Source organism: Triticum dicoccoides, chromosome 5A (genome assembly GCF_002162155.2).
Source record: "Triticum dicoccoides isolate Atlit2015 ecotype Zavitan chromosome 5A, WEW_v2.0, whole genome shotgun sequence".
Taxonomy (NCBI): domain Eukaryota; kingdom Viridiplantae; phylum Streptophyta; class Magnoliopsida; order Poales; family Poaceae; genus Triticum; species Triticum dicoccoides.
In genome coordinates, this window is record NC_041388.1 from 4,223,972 (window position 1) to 4,247,835 (window position 23,864).

At 46.4% G+C, this 23,864-nt stretch overlaps 4 protein-coding genes and 2 pseudogenes across 4 annotated transcripts; 2 read left to right on the plus strand and 4 right to left on the minus strand.

The window, feature by feature from the left end:
• Nucleotides 1-1,802: 1,802 nt before the first annotated feature.
• LOC119296760 (vesicle-associated membrane protein 721-like) lies at nt 1,803-3,689 on the minus strand. The gene is made up of 4 exons (XM_037574838.1): nt 3,356-3,689; nt 2,690-2,831; nt 2,368-2,488; nt 1,803-2,172 (listed from the first exon to the last, which is right to left on the minus strand). The coding sequence occupies exons 1-4, from the start codon at nt 3,576-3,578 to the stop codon at nt 1,960-1,962; spliced, it is 699 nt and encodes a 232-aa protein (XP_037430735.1). The 5' UTR covers nt 3,579-3,689; the 3' UTR covers nt 1,803-1,959.
• A 557-nt stretch (nt 3,690-4,246) lies between these two features.
• Nucleotides 4,247-7,856, minus strand: LOC119298727 (beta-glucuronosyltransferase GlcAT14B-like). The gene is made up of 4 exons (XM_037576016.1): nt 7,218-7,856; nt 7,065-7,140; nt 6,831-6,946; nt 4,247-5,109 (listed from the first exon to the last, which is right to left on the minus strand). The coding sequence occupies exons 1-4, from the start codon at nt 7,780-7,782 to the stop codon at nt 4,589-4,591; spliced, it is 1,278 nt and encodes a 425-aa protein (XP_037431913.1). The 5' UTR covers nt 7,783-7,856; the 3' UTR covers nt 4,247-4,588.
• Nucleotides 7,857-9,785: 1,929 nt separating this feature from the next.
• LOC119298728 (puroindoline-B-like) lies at nt 9,786-10,464 on the plus strand. Its single transcript, XM_037576017.1, has one exon. The coding sequence runs from the start codon at nt 9,833-9,835 to the stop codon at nt 10,325-10,327; it is 495 nt and encodes a 164-aa protein (XP_037431914.1). The 5' UTR covers nt 9,786-9,832; the 3' UTR covers nt 10,328-10,464.
• Nucleotides 10,465-16,467: 6,003 nt separating this feature from the next.
• Nucleotides 16,468-18,951, plus strand: LOC119298729 (protein NUCLEAR FUSION DEFECTIVE 4-like). Its single transcript, XM_037576018.1, has 2 exons — nt 16,468-16,908; nt 17,608-18,951. Exons 1-2 carry the CDS (start codon nt 16,468-16,470, stop codon nt 18,769-18,771), a joined length of 1,605 nt encoding a protein of 534 aa, XP_037431915.1. The 3' UTR covers nt 18,772-18,951.
• Nucleotides 18,952-19,355: 404 nt separating this feature from the next.
• Nucleotides 19,356-20,896, minus strand: LOC119296761 (annotated as a pseudogene).
• A 666-nt stretch (nt 20,897-21,562) lies between these two features.
• Nucleotides 21,563-23,847, minus strand: LOC119296762 (annotated as a pseudogene).
• Between the last annotated feature and the right edge of the window lie 17 nt (nt 23,848-23,864).

The window sequence follows — 23,864 nt, forward strand, 5'->3', positions numbered from 1 at the left end:
TTTATTTTACTCATTTTAAAAACATATTTCACTTATTTTAAACCACTGATTTTCCTTAGTTCAAGAAATAATTTCACTCATTTCAAAAACTGATTTCAATCATTAAAAATTTGTTTCCCTCATGTAAATGTTTCCACATATTGATAAAAAAGCAGTGACATCTTTTTTCAAAAAAAAACACAGTTTCATATATTTGAAATAATCGGTTTCACACACTAGAACAATCAATTTGACAAGACTGATTTCTATTCTTTCAAATAACATATTTCAACCGTTTTGAGAAATGGATTTCATTCATTTAAAGAACATAGTTCATTCATTCAAGTTAACCAAGTGAAGTTATTTTAGAAAACTGATTTCACTCATCTTCACAAGTAGCATATTTCAGTCGGTTATATTTTAAAAATATCATTTTCACTCACTGTAATAAGGAGCTTCACAAATTTTAAATCAATTTCACATATATGAACAAAAACTATTTCACATTGGAATTGAAATGAATGCAATAACTAACTTCACAAATAAACTCAGCGAAATAAGCAGCTTCAGAAAATAGCATGTTCAAACTTTAGTTATATTCCACAAATATCAGTTTCACATACTGAAGCAAGCAGCTTCACAAATAAGCAATTTCACACAGTTGAACTATTTGAGTGAAATAAATGGATTGGAACTTTAAAATTTAAACATATTTGAAATGTAGTCCCTCAGTTCCAAAATAATTTAAGTTCTAGGATTGTCTAAGTCAAACTTTTTAAAGTTTGACCAAGTCTATAGACAACCCGCAAAGATCTGTGATATCAAATGTAATAATATGAAAATTCATTTCCTAATAAATCTGATGAAGTATATTTGTTTTTGAAGACATTGATAAATTTTGCTATAGTGTATAGACTTGGTCAAACTTGAAATGAAATATCATAAGTCAATCTGGGCTCCAGCCCAATATACCCGGCCCACACATCAGCTGATCCAGTTGTGATCCAATGTGATGAGTTGCTGAACATGTGCCGGACACGGAGAGCTCTGCCTTCCCGCGCGAATCCGATTTCGACGCCGACCATGTCTCGGCCGGCCAGGATGAGTCCTTAAATTCACACGCACCAGACCAAGCACCGGCAGCAACAACTCACGGTGATCGATCGTTTGCAAGAACTCACGGTGAGCCGGCGACCGATCGCGCAACTCGAGCAGATGGAGGCGGCGGCCGTGGCGGTGAAGAAGAAGCAGCTGGAGGCGCAGCTGAAGGCGGCGGACAAGCTGTTCGCGGCCGGCGACCTCAGGAGGGCCAAGATGCACGTCGACATGGCCGTGGCCATGGACCGCTCCGGGGGCCCAGCGCGCGCGCGCCGCCTAGAGGGTCCTCGCCGCCGCCAACAGCAACAAGGCCGACCACTACGGCGTCCTCGGCGTCGCGGCGCCGCCCGGCGGCAGGCCCACCAAGGAGTCCCACGACGCCGTCAAGGCCCAGCACAAGGCGCTCTGCGACGCGTTCGAGGCCGACGGCAAGGCGAGCGCGGCCGTCGCCGCCGCGTCTTCTTCAGTTGAGTAGATCTACCATATGTAACTTGTTTCGATTCATCATAACTTGTGATGATCATGAGAATTTGTAGTAGAATTTTTTGTTACTATTCGAGTTTGCAGTAGAATTGATGGTCAAAACTTTCATGCTTAAACTGTGTGGTACTCAAACTCTGCTACAAATTGTCGAGTATATACGATTAGCAGTTATCACAAAACCTCTCGACAAACGGATGAAGCAATGCTACTAAAGATGCTCTAAGTTAAACAATATAACAATAAACAAGAAAACATGAAATTTATCCGATTATTCACTCGACGCGAGACATGACATGCGGGGCCCACGTGCCAGTGACCGGAGCAGCCGCTCCGACTCTTTTTTTTTTTGGTGGGTGTCTTGATTCTTTGTTCGAACAAAGTGATGAAGCTAGGCTAGGCTTAGGACTTGCAGTGGTCCCTATGGCAGATGGAGAGGACGATGATGAGGATGATGGCGACGACGATGCCGGCGACGATGAGCTTGATCTTCATGTTCTGGTACCACATCCTGCGGCGGATGCGCGTGCCCTCGGTCCTGAAATCCAAGGCGTGGTCGTGGAGCTGCTCGGTCCTCGTCACCAGGCCCTCGATCTGCTCCCCGCGATCAATCACCTGAGAAGCATCCACCAAGCAAACATCCAAGATCAAATCAACAAAGAAATCCATTCGGCATTACAGTTACTCCCTCCGTTCGTTTTTATAAGGCGTTTCAGACAGCTGGGTTTGAACTGTTTAGTACACTGTCTGAATTTGCTAAAACGTCTTATATAAGTGAACAGAGGGAGTATTTGATTGAGAAATTAGTACCTTGTCGATGTTTTCCATCATGATGCCCTTGACCTCGGAGACCTGGGCCTGCACCTTGGACAGCCTGCTCACCTCCTCCGGGTGATCCATGCAGTACTGCATCTGCTCCTTCAGCCTCGGCCTGGCCGATCACTTCGTTAATACGTACCTTACTTTATATTACCCTAAATCTTTGCTGCTATTTTCATTTACTTTTGGTAACGCTATGGAATGGTCTTTGCCTAATCAGTTACCTTGCTAAATTTGTTGACCACAGCTAATTAACCTCTGTCTCTATGTCATTCAGAGTAATTAACCCACAACATTAGCCATAATTTGTTACCCGAAATCTTTGGTGAGGCTGTTGGCTGTGGCGGTGGCGGCCTTGCCACCGGCGTACCGCTTGTTGAACTCCTCCTTGATCCTCTCCAGGAAGGCGAGGGGCACCTCGCGCCCCGCCGACTCCGTCGCCACCACGCAGTAGGCTGCATATCATATGTATATGCACATGTCATTTTCAGTTCAGTGTGGATGCAGCTTTGGTTTTACTGAATAACTTTGGTTTTACTGAATATTATGATGTGTATGCAGCTTTGGTTTTACTGAATAACTTTGGTTTTACTGAATATTATGATGTGTATGCAGCTTTGGTTTTACTGAATATTATGATGTGTATGCTTGGAAAGCAGGGCAACACCAACGCTCAGGCTCTGATTATTGGGCATAAACGGAACAGATTTGTGAAATAAGTACCAAGTGAGAGCTTGTATGCGATTATTCATGGATGATATATGTATGTACTACTATCATCTGGAGGCCATGCAATTTTTTTCATGAACAAGAACCTGACCTCAGAACTAGTAGTAACTAATTACTTTGAGATTGATAACTCTGGCTGGGTTTTGGGAGAAGGGAGGTCCAAGATCAGTCAGCTGCACCAGAACTGAAAAAGAAAAATCCTGGGAGACCGGCCGGAGAAGAAAGAGGTAATAAGATGGTGCTGCCGTACCGTAGCCCTGGTGGAGGAGGAAGGTGAAGGCGTGGCCGTCGCAGGTGTAGGTGAAGCGGCTGTCGCCGGCGGGGAGCTTGTGCAGGCACTGCGCGGCGATGTCCCGGAAGTTGCCCGTGTACGCCGTGTGCTCCGCCACCACCATCGTGCCCCGCGCCACCATCGCGTAGATCATCGTCATCTTCTGCCCACCCTCCCCCTCCCCCTTCCCCTGCGGCGCCATCGGTCGATCAACCGGCGACGACCACCACCACCAACACCACAAGTAGAAGAAGAAGAAGAGGGGGGAGGAAAGAAGAGGACGAAGAAAAGGTGGAGCTTGTCAAAACAAGGGAGGAAACAAGGCAGGCAGGCAGACAGGGTTTGGTGGTCTATACTATGTCGCCGTTTTGGAACCTGTCAACGCTAAGTACCACATGCATCTCAAAAAAAAAGAAAAAAAAAACGGTAAGTACCACATGATGACGATGATGAGCCGCCAAAGCACATCCTGGCCGTCCATTTGACTATGATTTCGGGCGTTGATTACTTAGCTGCTTCCTTAAACAAGTGCAAAAAGAAAGACAAGGCTGGTAACACAAAGACATGTTCATTTCTCCCCTCAAAAAATAAAAAGAGACATGTTCATTTCTTGTCATTTTGTTTCCAAGCAACATTCATCTCCTGTAAAGAAAAATCAAAGCCAACACAGCAGAATGACATGTTTGCAAGCAATCTTTTTTTTTTTTTTGAGATGTGTTTGCAAGCAATCTTGGCTGACTGAATAATAACAGGAATTGCTGTTAGAACACAATCCTAGTAACAGAAATGGGTCCTTCAGGATGGCTCTTACTCAGGCAGCAATAAGTAACCCTTTTTCTGTTTTCTTCCAACCAGCAGAGATACCCAAACTTCAGAAACATCAGCAGTCTTTACTACAAGATGCAGGCGTGGGTACAACTTTCATCACCAAGTTCCCGTCTTCAGGTTCATACCGTCGAGTCGATGTCGATGATACATCATCTTGTGGTCTTCAGACTTTACTAGTCTTACAAGTGGTGATACAACAACAAACTCTACTTACGCTACGTGGTCTGGTCGTACTCGTACAACATCATCATACACATGGCATGGTCTGCTACCTAGCCGACAAAACGGCGAGCCGCAGGCGGTCAAATCGACCGTGCGTACATCGCCGGCAGGAGATCCATGCATCATCACACCGCAAGCAGCTCTGGCATCAGAAGCATATCATCACTTGCACTGCCGCGGGTGGAACTTCTCGTCTGACAGGAGCGACGTGACGAGCCGCTGGAGCCGCACGGCCCCACGGCCAGGCTGAAGAAAGCTGGTGTTCCCGACGACCGAGCAGGGGTCGCTCCCGTTGTCCCCTGTCCCCGCGCACCAGCCTCCGGGCGTGGGCGCGTCCGGGCCGGCGTGGCGGGACAGGAGCTCCGCGTCGATCCGGTCGAGCACGGGCTCGTCCGCGTGGAACTTGCGGGCGAAGGGCGCGTCGCTGGCGATCATACGATCCAGGTCGTCCATCGTGAGGTAGTGTGGGTGCTGCTTCGGGGGGTTGTCCCACGAGATGTAGTGCAGGTCGTGGTTCACCGTCGTGTTCTTGAACTCCTCCGCGTTGCAGACAACGGTGTGGAAGTAGCCCTCTGGGGAGGAGATGAAGTTGGAGTAGTACATGAGGACGGTGCGGGGAAGGTTGTCCCAGCCCCATATGCTGTACTCGACCAGCGACCTGGACAGCGCCATCCAGGCTGAACCTGCATCAGGATAGATAGGGATTATCAGATGCATCTACAAACATATCAGAGATTTAAGAGCAAAGATTGGTTCCTCAAAAAGGCCCAGAGTAACAGAGTTAATTGGTCACTCAAAAGCTCTTGAAATGCAATATTTGTGGGGTTTGTGACGAAGAGCAAGATGCTGCCATATTTCCTTGTTAGTTATTATTACACAGGAAAGCTAAAATACTATCATTGGCCTAATCATGCTGCTAATGTTTTGCTTGCCAGTTAGGAATCAAATGCCTTGAACTTCACTGCAAAGGCAGGCTCTGAATCTTACAGCTACTTATCTGGTTGAGATGTTGAAACAAAAAGTGTACACATCAGGTCGAGAACTACTTGAGGAACTGAGATTAGATCAGTCTTCTTGGTCTAGAGAGAGGCAGAAAGGTGATTTTTTTTGGGGCTACTAGTAAGAACATTTACAACAGGTGAAGTTTACCAGCACAATAAAGTAACTGAACTGAAACAGAAACAGAAGGTTTTGCTAGTTACATTCAATAGATGGAATGGAAGTTTCCTCAAGGAGTTTCAACAGGAAAGGTAAATCTGAACACAAGGAGTTTCCTCATTTATGCCACGTTTGTTTTCAGCAAAAGAAACAAAAAAAAAGCAACTATTAAGCTAGAAAAGCACCACATTTATTGTGCTGGATTCTGCATGATATCTCAGGAAATAGTAATAAAATAGTAACATTGGCCTAATCATGCTAATGTTTTGCTTGCCAGTTAGCCTTGACCTTGACTGGAAAGGCAAGCTCTGAATCTGGAAGCTACTTATCAGATTGAGATGTTGAAACATGGGGTGTGCATATCAAGTTGAGAACTACTCCCTCCGTTCCAAAATAGATGACCCAACTTTGTACTAAAGTTAGTACTTGAGAAACTCGGATCAGTTGATCTTCTTGGTCTAGAGAGAAGCAGAAAGGTGAAATTATGGGGGCTGCTAATAAGAGCATTTATAACAGATGGAGTTTACTAGCACAATAAAGTAACTGAACTGGAACTGAAACAGAAACTGAAGGTTATACTAGTTATATTCAGTAGACAGAATGGAATTGCTGTCACGCAGGAAAGATAAATCTGAACTCATGGAGTTTTTCCATTTATGATTTGTTTGTTTTCAGCAAAAAAAAAACAAAAAACAGGCAACTAAACTAGAAAAGCATCCCATTTATTACGCAGGGTTCTGCATGATATATCTGGAAACCCTTTGAAGATCTTTTTATGGTAATATAAATCGATGAGAACTGCTACACACACGATGGGTTGTGCCCGATTTGTAGACGACAAGCTGTATCAGCCATCGATCACTTGGGTTCACCTGGGCCGCAGCCAACGATCACAACGTCGTCTTAAAATCGTCCAGCAACTTATCGTGTGCATAGTAATTTCGTAAATCGATTTCAGTTGGTGGCGTGCTCACCAGAACTTGCTTGATCAAACACGTATCAAAGAGAATATATAGTTTCAAATCCTGAACACTCACATTCACTGATAAACTCTTCTACTCCCTCCGTTCACTTTTGTAAGGCGTTTTAGACACTTAAGACGACACCCAAAACAGTTCAATTTTAGCTGTCTTAAAAATCTTACAAAAGTGAACAGAGGGAGTACAACAAATTCTTTCAATTGACGGAAAGAATTTGCAGGAGTCTAGTATATATGCACAGTGAATATAATGCCCTTTGTTATTACCGGTGAAGAGCTTGAAGGCTGTTGGCACGCTCCGGCGCTGTGGTATCCAGAACACGTCAGCCTTCTTCTTCATGTAGAGCCCTGGGTCGATGATGACCGGCTTCGCCCTCTGAAACCTACAAAGATTAACAAACCAACAAGAAGTGCATTAATTTCCCACAGTGTCCATCCATCCAGCCACGGTGCACCATCGACCGATCGGAGTTTTAAGCTGGGAAGGAAGGAAAGTCCTACTCCTTCCATCCGATGTTGCTGGTGTGGTCGATGAAGTTGAGATCGCGCGGCAGCTTGGAGAAGACATGGATCAGATCTGCAGCAAGCAAGCTCACAGGGTCAGATTAGTGGATTTGAACTTGGAAGAAGTGGTGGAAGGAGAGGTCAAATTACCGTCCTGCGTGACGAGCGGGTAGTCGGAGGCGGAGAGGTTGATGAACCAGTCCCAGTCGGACCCGCCGGCGCCGGAGTGGCCCCAGAGGAGGGCCGCGGCGGCGTGCAGGGTGCTGGCGACCATGGTGGGCCCGCGGTAGGTGACGAGGTTGGCCCGCTCGACGACGCGGACGTTGCCGGCGGCGGCTATGACGGGGTGCGCCGCGAGGCCGGCGGCGAGGTCCCGGCGGTCGGACTCCGGCGCCTCCGCATCTAGGTGCAGGACGTAGAGGTTCCTGGGGTGGTAGAGCGCGAGGAGGACGCGGCGGAGCGCGGAGGCGTCCTTGGCGGATCCGGAGATGACGTAGGCGATGCGGGGGAGGGATCCGGCGGCGCGGGAGGCCGGCGGGGTCGGGGCGAGCTTGTGCTCGACGAAGAGCGCCGGGGAGGGCGAGGAGGAGGGGAAGAAGGGGAAAGGGACGGTGGTGAGGAGGACGAGGAGGAAGAGCGACAGCGCGGAGCCGACGGCCAGAGGGAGCAGCCACCGGCGGTCCACGGCGGCGGCGTGGACGACGATGGGCTTCATCGGCGGCGGCGGGAGGAGGCAGCCGCAGCGGCGGCTTGGCAGGAAAAAAGGCCGGATTTTGGCAGGTGAACGGCGGTAACCACTAAAACCGGGTTTAATAATCTACTGTGATATAAAACCAGGTTTATACAAACACTTCAATGATCAAATTTGAGTTCTTTGTGAGCTTACCTTCCACAAATGTTGTTCGTTAATTCGATTTCAATTGTTCATTTGGGTGCTTAGGGGGATAACATGTTCCGCTTTTTCCTTGGCTTAATCAACATTTTTTAACACAGCACAAACATAGACACTCATACATATTTCACAAGAAAAAAGACACTCATACATACACACATACGACTTGTATAGGATCTGACCTTTAGGTGAGAATCGTAGGATCAACACCAAAATTTCATGTTTAGACATTTTAAAAAATTCTGAATTTTTTGAAAACATACCTGCAAAGTATGTTTACAACTCTAAAAAAATCAGCTTCAAACCCGGTCTATAGTAAGAGATTCAATAAAGACAAATTCGACTATGAATAGTGTCATCTTGGGGTGAATAGCATTTGACAATATTCACATCCGATTTTTTCTTTTTTGGTTCTCTAAGTGTACTCTGAATTAGGAGTTGAAACCTCTTGAGGTTGTACATCAAACATGGATGTGTGTTTATAACTATTTTTAGAAATTTTGAACATGTTTTGAGTCTTTAAATAGATTGATCTATTTGATCTCACCTAAAGGTAGATCTCATACAAGTCTCGCCCTCACACGCCACCCCGCGCGCGCACACACACACGCACACTCCACCCCTTACAAGCACCTTCGAGAAACTGAGTCGACACATCATCTTGAGATTGATGAAGTCGCCACAAATGCCTTCATAGTCGACGGGAACGTCTCCTCCCACTGAACGCACATCGCCGGAAAGCTTGAAATAAATCCAGAAAAAGCTCAAGTTCAGGACTTGAACCCTGGTGGGCTGGGGATATCACTGTCCTCCTAGCCATCCAATCATAGGTTAGTTTGCATCAACACTTAACCTTGATTCTAACAATTTGGGTATCAATGAATTTTTTTTTGTCATGGTATTTTCCTTATCAATGTCTAAAACACGACTTAGTATGAATTCAGTGAAGTTAACAGATTTATCTATAATCTGTGGCTTGGGTTTAGTCCTTGTTGTACAATTTTTTCATTTCTTTATCAAATATATTAAAACGAGTTGCATCCATCCTAATAACCCGCACAACAATACAATTGCAGTTCCACAAAACAATTAAAAACCATAACAAATATTAGGCGCGAGCCACGTAGTTTCGTATGCATTACAGAGTGAAACCATGGGGAGAAGAGGACAACATCTTGGTGAGTCATTGCTTATCATGTACTAATAACACATAAGACACATGCTCTAACAATTTTTTTGGTGAAAGCTAAGAATGGTGGATCCATCTGAAACAACCTACGGAAGTCCACAAGTTAGCGTTCATGAAAGAGTAAACTATAAAACACTTAACCATATGTTTTTTAGTACAATACAATACCAAAAGCAGGACATGGAAGTGTCACACATCATTACTCATTGTATGTTTCCACAAAAGAGTAGATACTTTATGAAAAATGCCATCTATATAATTACCACACAATGGCTAATACATGACAGAACAAAGAAAGTTAGTGGAAGATGACATCTAGATGCATTACTTATCATGTTCTATTACCTTGTATAACACAATCACTAGCAACATGGTCTCGATCTTTCTTTAAAGACCCGCACAATTACAAATTAAGTTCCACAAAAAAACCAAAGTAAGAAGCCTTGGAATAACATTACACGTGGTCTCTTTTGAGGAAAATTGCAGATTCAGTGCACGAAACATCATCTCAACAACTTGCTAAAATTATGTGTGCTTGCAAAGTAACTTTGGTCATCCAACTAAATTTGTAAGCATTCAAAAGCAACACAGAATGGTAGACATATATCATGTCACATCATCCATTATAAATAGTGGCCTCATCTCATCTTTCATCTTCACCACTACCAAAACAACATTGACAACATGAAGATCTTCTTCCTCCTAGCTTTCCTTGCTCTGGTAGTGAACACTGCTATTGCGCAATATGCGGAAGTTCCCAGCCCAGCTGCGCAAGCTCCCACCGCGGATGGTTATGGGGAATGGGTTGCGATAGCACCTAGTGCGAGTGGTTCTGAGAATTGCGAGGAAGAGCAGCCAAAGCTAGACTCTTGCAGCGATTATGTTATGGATCGGTGTGTGACGAAGGATATGCCGCTCTCTTGGGTCTTTCCTCAGACTTGGGGGAAGAGAAGTTGTGAGGAGGTCCAAAACCAGTGTTGTCAGCAATTGAGGCAAACGACGCCGCGTTGCCGCTGCAAGGCTATATGGACATCAATCCAAGGCGATCTAAGTGGCTTCAAGGGCCTTCAACAAGGTCTGGAAGCCAAAATGGTGCAGACGGCCAAGAGCCTTCCCTCCAAGTGCAACATTGATCCAAAATACTGCAACATCCCCATCACTAGTGGATATTACTGGTGATGTAGCTTCCACTGGTGACCAATAAACTATCACATACCACTGTATGTGACCAATAAATGTGACCATGGAATAATATGTACTTTAGTTTTCCTTACTTATGTATGTATGTGTTTCTCTTACAAACATCTAATTATGCATGTGTCTATCAAGAAAACAATGTTAATTGTGCCAGTACAAAAGGAATGTGTGGAAGCGCAAATACGCCTCTCATTGCGTTTTGGTATACATGGCGAAAAAATTAAATGGGCTAATTAGGGCATACTTGTGAACAGATTTGAGTCCCAACCGTGAAGGTTGTCGAGAATCAAAGAACCATTAAAAATGGAAATAACACAAAAATGTGCCTCGGTAGAGGTTATTTTATAGGCTTTACTCACAACGGTTGGGAGGGGGTCTCCTATTGAGACCTCCTCTTCTTCGGCGCCTTAAGCGCCCGTTCCCATAGCGGGCGCTCGCGCAGCAGCCTCGGGTGGGCCGGCCCAGCAAGCACGCTCACACCTTCCTTTTCTTCCTTCTATCGCTAGCTCCTTCATGCACGTTTCTTTCGTTTTTCTTTTTGCTGTTCGTCCCTTTCGTTCACAAAAACTGAAAACCACATGGATCTGAAAATTAAAAATTTGAAAAGCAGTTCACGAATTTGAAAAAGTTCATCAATTTTGAAAGCAAAAAAAAGAAAAAGTTCATCGGATTTGAATTTTTTTGCTGAATTTGAAAAGAAATTCATCAAAATTGAGAAAAGTTCACTGAATTCAAAAAAAGTTCATCAACTTTGAATAAAAGTTCATCAAAAATGTGAAAAGTTCACTGAATTTGAAAAAAGTTCATCGACTTTGAATAAAAGTTCATCGATTTAAAAAAAGTTCATCAAATTTGAGAAAAAGTGCATCAATTTTGCAAAAGGATTTGGGGCCTTTGAAAAAGTTCACGCATTTATGAGAAAAGAAAAAACAAGATAGAAAAAAAAAGAAAACAGAAAAAATAATTGGCTTTCTCATATTGTATAAAGAAAAGAAAAAAGAATAGTAAGCACATCATGTCTTCTGATCTAACTGGTTAGAGCATCTCCAGCCGCGCCCCCAACAGACCTCCACGCCCTTTTTTAGGTGCCGGCACCCAGAAAACGGTCCAGTCGGACCCCCATGAGAACCCATTTTTTGCCGGTTAGGCCCAAAACTGGCGTCGGCGGACCCAACCCAAACTCGGCACGCTGGGGCGCCGGGGGTGCCGAGGCAATCGTTTTTGGCGCCAAAGAACGGTGGGCCCGCCGAGTCAACGACCCTCGCGCCTCGTCGTCCTCACATCGCCTCGGTTTTCCGTGGGGAATCAATGCCAAGGCTGTCGCCAGTCAGCCTTCCATTGATTCCTCATGAGTGGTGCGGTGAGGCGACGCGCCCCCTCCCGCCACGCGTACACATGATTGCCGCCTCCGGCCGTTATATAAAGCAGCACCTCCCTCGCCGGTGGACACACCCATGATGGGTTTCGTAGTAATTTAAAAAAAATTCCTACGCACACGCAAGATCATGTGATGCATAGCAACGAGAGGGGAGAGTGTTGTCTACGTACCCAAGGCAGACCGACTGCGGAAGCGCTGACACAACGTAGAGGAAGTAGTCGTACGTCTTCACGATCCAACCGATCAAGCACCGAAACTACGGCACCTCCGAGTTCGAGCACACGTTCAGCTCGATGACGATCCCCGGACTCCGATCCAGCAAAGTGTCGGGGAAGAGTTCCGTCAGCACGACGGCGTGGTGACGATCTTGATGCACTACAGCAGCAGGGCTTCGCCTAAACTCCGCTACAGTATTATCGAGGACTATGGTGGCTGGGGGCACCGCACACGGCTAAGGAATAGATCACGTGGATCAACTTGTGTGTTTCTGGGGTGCCTCTGCCTCAGTATATAAAGGAGCCAAGGGGGAGGGGGGCGCCGGCCAGGAGGAGGGCGCAGGAGGAGTCCTACTCCTTCCGGGAGTAGGACTCCCCCCCCCCCCAATCCTAGTTGGACTAGGATTCCCTGAGGGGGAAAGAGGGAGAGGGGGGCCGGCCACCTTTCCTAGTCCTAATAGGACTAGGGGAGGGGGGAGGCGCGTAGCCACCTTGGGCTGCCCCTTTCTCCTTTCCACTAAAGCCCATTAAGGCCCATATGGCTCCCGGGGGGGTTCCGGTAACCTCCCGGTACTCCGGTAAAATCCCGATTTCACCCGGAACACTTCCGATGTCCAAATATAGGCTTCCAATATATCAATCTTTATGTCTCGACCATTTCGAGACTCCTCGTCATGTCCGTGATCACATCCGGGACTCCGAACAACCTTCAGTACATCAAAATGCATAAACTCATAATATAACTGTCATCGTAACCTTAAGCGTGCGGACCCTACGGGTTCGAGAACAATGTAGACATGATCGAGACACGTCTCCGGTCAATAACCAATAGCGGGACCTGGATGCCCATATTGGCTCCTACATATTCTACGAAGATCTTTATCGGTCAGACCGCATAACAACATACGTTGTTCCCTTTGTCATCGGTATGTTACTTGCCCGAGATTCGATCGTCGGTATCCAATACCTAGTTCAATCTCGTTACCGGCAAGTCTCTTTACTCGTTCTGTAATACATCATCCCGCAACTAACTCATTAGTTGCAATGCTTGCAAGGCTTATGTGATGTGCATTACCGAGAGGGCCCAGAGATACCTCTCTGACAATCGGAGTGACAAATCCTAATCTTGAAATACGCCAACCCAACATCTACCTTTGGAGACACCTGTAATGCTCCTTTATAATCACCCAGTTACGTTGTGACGTTTGGTATCACCCAAAGTGTTCCTCCGGCAAACGGGAGTTGCATAATCTCATAGTTATAGGAACATGTATAAGTCATGAAGAAAGCAATAGCAACATACTAAACGATCGGGTGCTAAGCTAATGGAATGGGTCATGTCAATCAGATCATTCAACTAATGATGTGACCTCGTTAATCAAATAACAACTCATTGTTCATGATTAGGAAACATAACCATCTTTGATTAACGAGCTAGTCAAGTAGAGGCATAGTAGTGACACTTTGTTTGTCTATGTATTCACACATGTATTATGTTTCCGGTTAATACAATTCTAGCATGAATAATAAACATTTATCATGATTATAAGGAAATAAATAATAACTTTATTATTGCCTCTAGGGCATATTTCCTTCAGTCTCCCACTTGCACTAGAGGAAATAATCTAGATTACACCGTAATGATTCTAACACCCATGGAGCCTTGGTGCTGATCATGTTTTGCTCGTGGTAGAGGCTTAGTCAACGGGTTTGCAACATTCAGATCCGTATGTATCTTGCAAATCTCTATGTCTCCCACCTGGACTAGATCCCGGATGGAATTGAAGCGTCTCTTGATGTGCTTGGTTCTCTTGTGAAATCTGGATTCCTTTGCCAAGGCAATTGCACCAGTATTGTCACAAAAGATTTTCATTGGACCCGATGCACTAGGTATGCTACCGGCCTCCGCATTGTGCCTGGCGAGCTTGCGCAGCGGTGTCCCACCATGGGCATCATGCCCGCAAGCAGCACCGGCCATGGGGAGGAGGAAAACGAAAAAGGAGAGGCAAGATTTGACGCCGAAGGCCGGGATAGCTAGCGGCGGAGGGATATGGTTTGGTAACCCTAAATCCCGGCTAAACCGTAGATATAGCACCGGAGAGACGTTTTCGCGGGCCGCCTGTAAATTTTTATGGGCCGTGCTAGATTTAGCGGATCTATTCGGACAAAAAAACGTTTAATCTCACAAAATGACCGGAGTTTTACGGGCCGGCGTGCTTTTGCGCAATCTGCTAGAGATGCTATGATCCATTCTTTTTGGAAAAAAAATGTAGGTAGCAAAAGATCACCTATATACCACAGTCCACGGTGAGTAGCCAATAAATAGAGTGCTGAAATAATAATATATGAAAAGATTATCATATGTATGTTTCTTGGTACAAATATGCAGCCAAAAACAGAAGAGAACGTGCGTCTTTATCTCAACTAGTAAAATGCCCGTGCGTTGCTACGGGCAAAAGCCGAATGTCCGTGCATTGCCACATATTTATAAAAATATAGAAACATTGATCAAATTATCCTTTTAATTCAAAAATATGTGTTAAGCAATGTGGCATCTGATTTCCATCATATAGCGACAAATAAAGACTCTCTTCCACTTGTTTCCTTCTCGGTAGTCTTTGTGTCTCCTTAACCAACCAAATCATTCGCTAACTGGATATATGTTGCCCACGATTAAATAGCCTTAGTATCACTCAACTTCACGCATCCATGGTGTCATTATTATAAGGTACACAAAGCTTGGCAATTCCTTAGACTTATAGTGCGCCTCTTAATTTCAGCAATAATAGCACGAGAAGAAAGATCCAATTTTGTGAGATTGTTCTTTATCAATAGCATAGATGTTCCATTCTCCATAGCAATAACCAGTCTGAAAATAACACTGCAAATGGTTTGAGCTTGTGTCAAATATTAGGCCCAAGTTGTTAACTGCGTCATTTTTCAACCAACAACACATCTCCCTTGTTGGTAAGTCTATAGTGCACCAGGGCTTGTACCGCACCTGGATTCAGCTTGTACATACAAATGTTTTCAAAAAAATCTGAGAAAAAGTCTACAGATGGGCACAACATGAACCGATAATATCACAAAAATCAAGTACCTTTTGAATCTCAACTAATGTCAAGGTCCAAAAACAAAAGTAGTATTGACAGTGGTAATGGGCAAAATTTAAAGCCCAACTGATGTTGTGTACTATCAGAGTCAAATTTGTCTTTTTCTCCCGAACTATATTATAAATTATACTTCAAATTTGTGACACGGGTGTTCCCTCTTGCAGGTTGAATTTATGTTGGAACTATTTTATTTCAAAATTTAATTGGATTATAATATTTAGAGTAGAACTACTGTCGCATTTGAATATTCTCATTCATGAAGATTTGATATGCTATTATTTTGATCCGTGTCCGTGAACCAATCCGCAGATAAATAGTGTGTCCATTTTGTGGGCCCGCATTGAAGGTGCCTTTAAGGCCTATCTTGCCGACGCAGTGGTCGTGGTCATGACAGCAGGCGTCAAGCCGTCAAGGTCTTCACAACGCCACAACTATCCTTCCCTGTCTCCACCAAGTTCATAGGCAGTGCAACGGCGGCGGACCCGTGCGTTGCCACGAAACAACACATTTACGCACAGTGACATGTTTTTAGCAAGTAATATTAAAGATATCAAACAAACATGAAAGCTGCTCCAATAATCACTTATCATGTTAATGTGAGTAGAAATAACAAATAACAATGTTGAGATAGACAATTTAACAAAGAAAAAGGACACCAACCCCTTCTTACGTCCGTAATTCAAGAATAAACGGTCCTTTTCAAGGGTTTGTTATGCTCTCATCAAGAATATCGTTTTCGACCTTAAAAAGAGTTTGAATTTTATATACAGTGCAACTCTATTAAAAGTGCAAGAATAAGCGGGGCCTTTTCAGGCTTTTGTTAGGTTCTCAATTTCACACGGATTCGCACATTCGATAATTACAATCTTATAAAAATTGCAATTTAGTAGGAGTACTTCCAAGGGTAGAGGGGTTTGAGTTCTTTTGCCAGCTTGCCTTTTGATTGAATACTCCTTGAGCTCCATTATCTTGCTCTTGTCCACATGTCCACATGACACAAGCAAAATCATAGCTAGAAGACGACAACTTGGCTTGGATCCATGCTAAGAAATACTCCCTTCGTCCGAAAATACTTGTCATCAAAATAAATATAAGAGGATGTATTTAGATATATTTTAGTTCTAAATACATTCAATTTTATCCATTTTGATGACAAGTATTTTCGGACGGAGGGAGTATATTGTTTGATAATCATGCTCAAATTAAAAAAGTCACCCTCTCCTAGAAAAAGAAAAAACATTCTCCATTTCTCACAATTGCTATGGCTTCTTCTCGGTGGGCCCACGCTGTCAGTGACACACGGCGGCTAGTGGGTGTCACGTAGCTCACGTGGCAGCGCAAAGAGAGGTCCTTGAAGCCACCGAGCTAAAAAAGACATTCTTTTCCACCTCTTCTGTTCCGGCAGGGGCGGCGGCGATGGCGGCCAGGACGCGGTGGTCGGCGCTGGCGGCGAGCGCTCTGATCCAGTGCTTCGCGGGGGGCAGCTACTGCTTCGGCGTCTACTCACCGGCGCTCAAGGCGTCGCAGGGCTACGACCAGTCCGCGCTCGACGCCGTCGCCTTCTTCAAGGACGTCGGCGCCAACGTCGGGGTCCTCTCGGGCCTCCTTGCCGCGTGGGCGCCCGTGGGAGGCCGCCGACGCCCCTGGATCGTCCTCCTCACCGGCGCCGCACTATGCGCCGCAGGGTACCTCCCCATGTGGCTCGCCGTCGCGGGTGTCGTCCCCGCCCCGCTCCCGCTCGTCTGCCTCTACATGCTGCTCGCCGCGCAGGCGCAGACCTTCATGAATACGGCCGACGTCGTCACCGCCGTCGAGAACTTCCCCGACCGCCGCGGCACCGTCATCGGCATCATGAAGGTACCTGCTGCCGATCGATCCCCTTACTCTGCTTTCAGTCTCTGCTCTGTTCCTCTGCATCAGTAATTTGCTCTGTGAGTTACAACAAGAAAACAATCCAAAGAAGCATGTGAAATCCACAGGCTCTGTCTGCTCCAATCGTACAAACCAAAAAGAGGCATGTGAAAGGATCTGTTTTGTTCCATTTTTATGTGCAGAAATCTGTTTTGGTGGCATACCACAGTGGCACAGTAGTACAGAGATTTATGCTGAAAGTAGTCAAGGAGAGTAATTTTGATGCAACACAACCTTAGAGACAAACAGTTCTAGAGAAGTACAATTCATCCAGCACAACCATTCTGGGAATCCTTGCTCCCTGGGAGGCAGCATCACAGGTTCTAGAAAAGTACAGTTGTGTAGGTACAGGAACTGTTTCATAATAATGTTTTCTGGTCCAGATACATCAGAGAGGCAATAATGCAGTGTTCATTCGCTGGCCTCGTCCTTTACCTACCACACCAGGTGGAGCTATCATTTTTGTCTTAATTGCCCGAACTTTCAGTGTTATTGTCTTCAGTTCCCGCCTAACTGTATTCATAACTCTGATGATGTGAACTTGTGTGGATCCAACATTGCACACACTTTATTTTCTCAATAATCCCAACCTACACTCTGTTTCGCAGTTTATGACATCGATTCATCTGTTTAATTTCCAAACAGGGTTTTCTAGGCTTGAGCGGCGCAATACTGGTCCAAGTACAGCGCACTCTCCATATTGATCCCGGCAGTTTCATACTTATGCTGGCAATACTACCCACAGCCATCGCGTTGCTGCTCATGTACTTTGTCGACGTCCACAGCGCTCATCAGCGGTACAACAAGAAGTTCCTCGATGCTTTCTCTCTCATGGCCGTTACTGTTGCTGGGTTCCTGATGGTTGTCATAATCTGCGACCAAGTTTTCATGATAAGTTCAGCTGGGCAGAGTGTTTGCTTCGCGATACTCTTGCTGCTGATCATGTCTCCAGTGGCTATTGTTGTAAGGGCTCAGAGGTCCGAATCGAAGCAGCGAGAAGAACCAACGTCGGAAGAACAAACTGGTTTACTTCTTCATGAGGAAACGGCGCAGCAGGATTCAGAGAACGCCAGCTCTAGCACACCGCTTGTGGGATCTAATAATCAGGACATGTCGTCGGACAAAGCAGAGAACCTGAACGTGGTGCAGGCCATGTGCAAACTCGACTTCTGGCTGCTCTTCCTTGCGATGGCCTGCGGAATGGGCTCGGGGTTGGCCACGGTGAACAACATCAGCCAGATCGGGGGCTCTCTGGGCTACATGAGCAGGGAGACCAGCACTCTGGTGTCCCTATGGAGCATCTGGAACTTCTCAGGGAGGTTCGGCGCAGGCTACGTCTCCGACCACTTCCTCCGGTCGCGAGGACTGGGCAGGCCTTTCTTCATAGCAGCGACGCTTCTGGTCATGGGTGTAGGCCATGCCATCATCTCCTCCGGTTTCCACGCATCGCTCTACGTCGGCTCGGTCCTTGTCGGCTTGTGCTACGGGTCTCAGTGGGCTTTGATGCCGAGCATAACTTCAGAGATATTCGGGCTAAACCATTTTGGCACCATCTTCAACACGGTGGCCGTCGCGAGCCCTGTTGGCTCTTACATCCTCTCGGTGCGCGTGGTCGGGTTCATTTATGACAAGGAGTCACCGCAAGGTGAGCTTGCCTGTGCCGGTAAGCACTGCTTCGCACTCTCCTTCCTGATCATGGCATGCGTCTGTGTCTTCGGGTCTGCCGTAGCATTTGTATTGTTCATCAGAACAAGGAAGTTTTATAGACGGGTCATATATGCCAGACTGCTCCCTTTTGTAGATAAATGAGGAAATGTATATATACAAACCAGTTTTCCTGTATCTTTAATATAGTAGTAACAATATCATGTTAGCATTTGGTATTGTAGCACTCTCTTTAGATAGCAACAATACAATGGTCACTTCCTGTGTTAATAAGCAAATGAAAAAGAAACCAATATTTGTATTTCAGTTGAGTGACACATATTTATCGGGAAAAAAGCTGAGTGATACATACTCCCTCCGTAAAGAAATATATGAGCGTTTAGATCACCAAAGTAGTGATCTAAATACTCTTATATTTCTTTATAGAGGGAGTACTTTACAGGAGTTGTGCTCTTACAGCAATACCATGTTAGCATTAGGTATTGTAGCCTCCGTCCCAAAATAAGTGTCTTGGTTTTAGTTCAAATTTGAACTAAAACCGCTTCACTTATTTTGGGACGGAGGTATTATATAGCAACATTATAATGGCAATTTCTCTGAGAAGAGAAATCAATATTATTTATTTATTTTACTCCAGTTGAGTGATACATATTTTATTTGAACAAACACTGCATCTGTTTGTGTCTGTCAGGGAGCACTAGTTTACATGTTCACTCTGATCCTGTAACTCTACTCGTCACCTTGATTGATGTCTCCGTTGGCTACCTCTGATGTTTTGTCCTTCCCTTCGTCTTTCTTCGCCTCTCCCTCCTTTATCTCCTTGGCTTTCTTCACTTCAGCCTCCTTGGCCTCCTCTTCCTCCTTCGCCTTTGCCGCTCCTGCGTCCTCCTTGGCCTGCTTGAGCGCCTCGATGAGTCCTGCCAAGCACACATCAGGGTCCCTCCTTTTCTTCTTGGACATGGCATCAGGTTCTCCGCCACATCAGCAGGCGACATATCGATTTCCTCGAGCAGCTGCTGGATCTCGCCGAACAGCTCATGCTCAACGATGTCCATGTAGTTCTTGGTGAGCACCGTGAAGCCCTCGAAGCGACAGTAGGACATCTCTATGTGCTTGTCCATCCTGCCCCGCCGGATCAGTGCGGGGTCCAGCTTCTCCTTGTGATTGGTCGTGAAGATGATAATCCGCTCACCCCCGCAGGCCGACCACAGCCCGTCGATGAAGTTGAGCAGGCTAGAGAGCGTCACTCTTCTCTGGCTCCATTGATCGCTTGGATCTGTCATCGTCATCAGAATCCTTATCGCCAGAGGCCTTCTTGTCCTTGCGGCGTTTTTCGGTGAGGTCGGCGGAGCAGTCGATGTCTTCTATGATGATGATGGATTTGCCTGTTGTCGCAATGAAGAGCTTCCGCAGCTCGGTGTTGTTCTTGACGGCCGTGAGTTCAAGGTCGTAGACGTCGTAGTCGAGGAAATTGGCCATGGCGGCGATCATAGTGGACTTGCCAGTGCCAGGAGGACCGTATAGGAGGCACCCACGCTTCCATGCCTTGCCGACTTTTGCATAATACTCCTTGCCCTCCTGGAAGGCCATGAGGTCGTTGATGATGGCCTCCTTCTGATCGGGGTCCATGGCAAGCGTGTCGAACGTCGCTGGGTGCTCGAATGCGATGTGGCTCTAGACGCTCTTGGCCCGGTAAGGGTTCCAGCTACCGCCCGGTGTTGTTAGTGAAGAGGCGGCACTGGCGGTTTTTGACGGTGACGGCACGGCCCTTGCTGAGGATGAATGGTAGGTAGAAGCCGACAACGAGTTCACGGTGTCGCCTGTGAAAGACGACCCGGTAGAAGCGCTTCTCATCCCGGCTGGGGTATATGCTGATGACGTTGGCCTTGGATTGCTGCTTGGAGGCATACCACCAGAGTGTGGTTCCGGAGAAGTCATCGGTGACCTTCTCGTGGTCATCGACAGCGATTTGGAGGTTCTTGCTGTCCTTGCCGAGCTCGGCCTTGAGCCTCCATGCATGGCGAGCACAGGCATCGCTCACGTAGGCCTCGACAGCGAGAAAAAATTCGCTACGCTGGAATCGCTTGGCGCCGTACTCGGAGATGGTGATCTCGTGGTAAGGGTTGAAGTTGGCAGCAATCTTGGCTTCCCGGGTGGTGAGGAAGAGGCGGAGGGTGTCGGGGACGTGGTTCTGCACCATGGACCATAAGAAGATGGCGCTCGCCACCGCCGATCCAAACCATGACAACCACTCCGCCATGGGCGCCATGGCTGGACCTCTTGATATTGTGTCTTGAGGCTTTCTTGTTGGAATGCTATAGGTCGATCTGCACTGGAAGCGCCTGCATATGTGTATATATAATGCTGGAGAGTTGTGGGTGATTTACTTAAGTTGACCTGAGTCTTCGTGCCCGTCTTCGTTTTTGTTGTCGTCATCGGAGCATGTTCGACTTTGCCTTTGTCGTCATCGGATCAGATTTGTGTTCTTCTTTGCCGTTGTCGGAGCAGGTGAGGAGGAGCTGTCGGAGCAGAGAAGAATCTACAGCATGGAAAAATCCTGTGGATTACCTTTGCCCAGTACGTTTGAGACAGGGGAGAGGTTGGCATTTCGTATTGTAGCTATTCCATACATACACAGGAATTATCATCATTATTATTATTCTTGTTGAGGGATACATATTTTGTTTTGTGCCCCCATTTGCCTTTCTCCTTGGCTTCACACTCTCCTTCATGATCATGGTGTGTGTCGTACCGCTCGTATTGTTCGTCGGGACGAGCATGTTCTATAGGCAGGTTATATACGCCAGAATGCTGTCTTTTGTAGTGAAGTGAGGAAAATGTTCGCTGTGTACTTGCAACAGTATCATGTTAGAATTATGCATCTGGTATCAGTTATATTAACTTTCTAAAGGTAACTTCCCGTGTGAATTAACCATTGAGAAGAGAAAGCAAAACCATTTTATTCCAGCTGAGTGATACATAATTTATTTGAACAAACACTATACATCCTTTTTGTTGTTGTAAGCGAGCACTAGTGAGCAAGCAAACTTGTTTGATGTCTTGGTTGGCTACCTGGCTTCCTGGCACGTTTTTTCTTTCATTTGTCTTCCTTGGGTTCCTCTTTCTCCTTGGCTTTCTTTGCTTCTGCCTCCTCTTCCTCCTTCGCCTTTGCCGCTGCCGCAGCCTCGACGGCGTCTTTCTTGGCCTGTTTGAGCGCCGCAATGAGGCCTGCCAAGCACATGTTCGGGTCCTTCTTTTTCTTCTTTGACACGGGCATCAGGTTCTCTGCCACGTCGGCTGGTGACATGCCGGTCTCTTCGAGTAGCTGCTGGATCTCGCCGAACAACACATGCTCGACGATGTCTAGGTAGTTCTTGGCGAGCACCTTGAAGCCCTCGAAGCGGCAATAGGACATCTCGATGTGCTTGTCCATCCTACCCCGCCAGATTAGCGCCGGGTCCAGCTTCTCCTTATGGTTGGTGGTGAAGATGATGATCCGCTCACCGCCGCTTGCCGACCATAGCCCGTCGATGAAGTTGAGTAGGCCTGAGAGCGTCACCTTGCTTTCATCGTCCTTCTGTGGCTCCGTCGGGTCCGCTTCATATTCATTGTCAGAGTCCTTGTTACTCGAGGCCTTCTTGCCCTTGCGGCGCTTACCAGTGAGGTCAATGGAGCAATAGATGTCCTCGATGACGATGATGGACTTGCTTGTCATCTCGATGAAGAGCTTTCGCAGCTCGGTATTGTTCTTGACCGACGTAAGCTCGAGGTCGTAGACGTCGTAATCAAGGAAATTGGCCATGGCGGCGATCATTGTGGACTTGCCGGTCACTCTGTGCATTTTAAAACCGAACCGAAAAACCATACCGAAAATAAACCGAACCGATCCGATTTTTTTGTTTTTATGGTTTCTGATTTCGGTATGGTATGAACTTTTCATACCGATTTGAACTTTGGTTTTTATGGTATATACCGAAAAACCGAATGGTTAACCGAATAAACCGAAGTAAAGATAAATTTATATTTCTTGAGATGAACAACCGTACAAGTTGTCATTTTTCTTGTACATGAGTCAAATTCACTACTAAGCACCTACATTTTTCTTGTAACATTGTCATTTTTCTCTTTTTAAAATGCTAAGCACGTCCATAACTATCAACAGATGAATCAATGCATGCATATATACTTATATATATAGTCATATACTATTTGTGTAAAATAGAATGTGTTTTGAGTCATAAATTTGCAAATTATTATTACGTCATTTTCAAATTCGCGTTAACTTTGATTTTTATGGTATATACCGAAACCATACCGAAATAATTTGGTATATACCGAAACCGAACCGTATTTTAATTTCATACCGTATTTACCGAAGTATTAATACCGTACATACCGAAAAACCGTATAAACCGAATCATGTAAACCGAATAAACCGAACGCACAGGGCTACTTGCCGGTGCCGGGCGGGCCGTACAATAGGTACCCCCGCTTCCATGCCTTGCCGACCTTTGTGTAGTACTCCTTGCCATCCTTGAACGCAATGAGGTCGTCCATGATGGCCTCCTTTTGGTCAGTGTCCATGGCAAGCGTGTCGAACGTGGCCGGGTGTTCAAACTTAACATAGTCCCAGACGCTATTGCGAAGGTAGCGCCTCCGTCTACCACCGCAGTTGGTGAAGAGGCGGCGCTGGCGGTTCTTGACGATGATGGTGCGGCCCTCGGCGAGGACGAAGGGCAAGTAGGAGCCGACGACGAGGTCACGGTGGCTCCTGTGGAAGACGACCTAGTAGAAGCGTCTCTCGTCCTCGCCAGGGTAGAAGCTGATGACATTCCCCTTGGAATGCTTCTTGGAGGCATACCACCAGAGAGTCACACCAGAGAACTCATCGGTGACCTCCTCATGGTCGTCCACGGAGACCTGCAGGTTACTGCTGTCGCTCCCGAGCTCGGCCTTGAGCCTGCGGGCGCGGCGGGCGCACGCGTCGCTGAGGTAGGCCTCGACGGCGTAGAAGAACTCGCTTTGCTGAAAGCGCTCGCCGCTGTTCTCCAAGATGGTGATCTCAAGGTAGGGGCTGAAGCAGGCGGCGAGCTTGGCGGCCCAGGAGGTGAGGTAGAGGCGGAGGGTGACCGGGACGTGGTTCTGCACCATGGACCAGAGGAAGATGATGCTGGCCATGGCCGACCCCAACCCCGCCCATCTCTCCACCATCGCCACCATGGCTGGCTAGCTCTCTT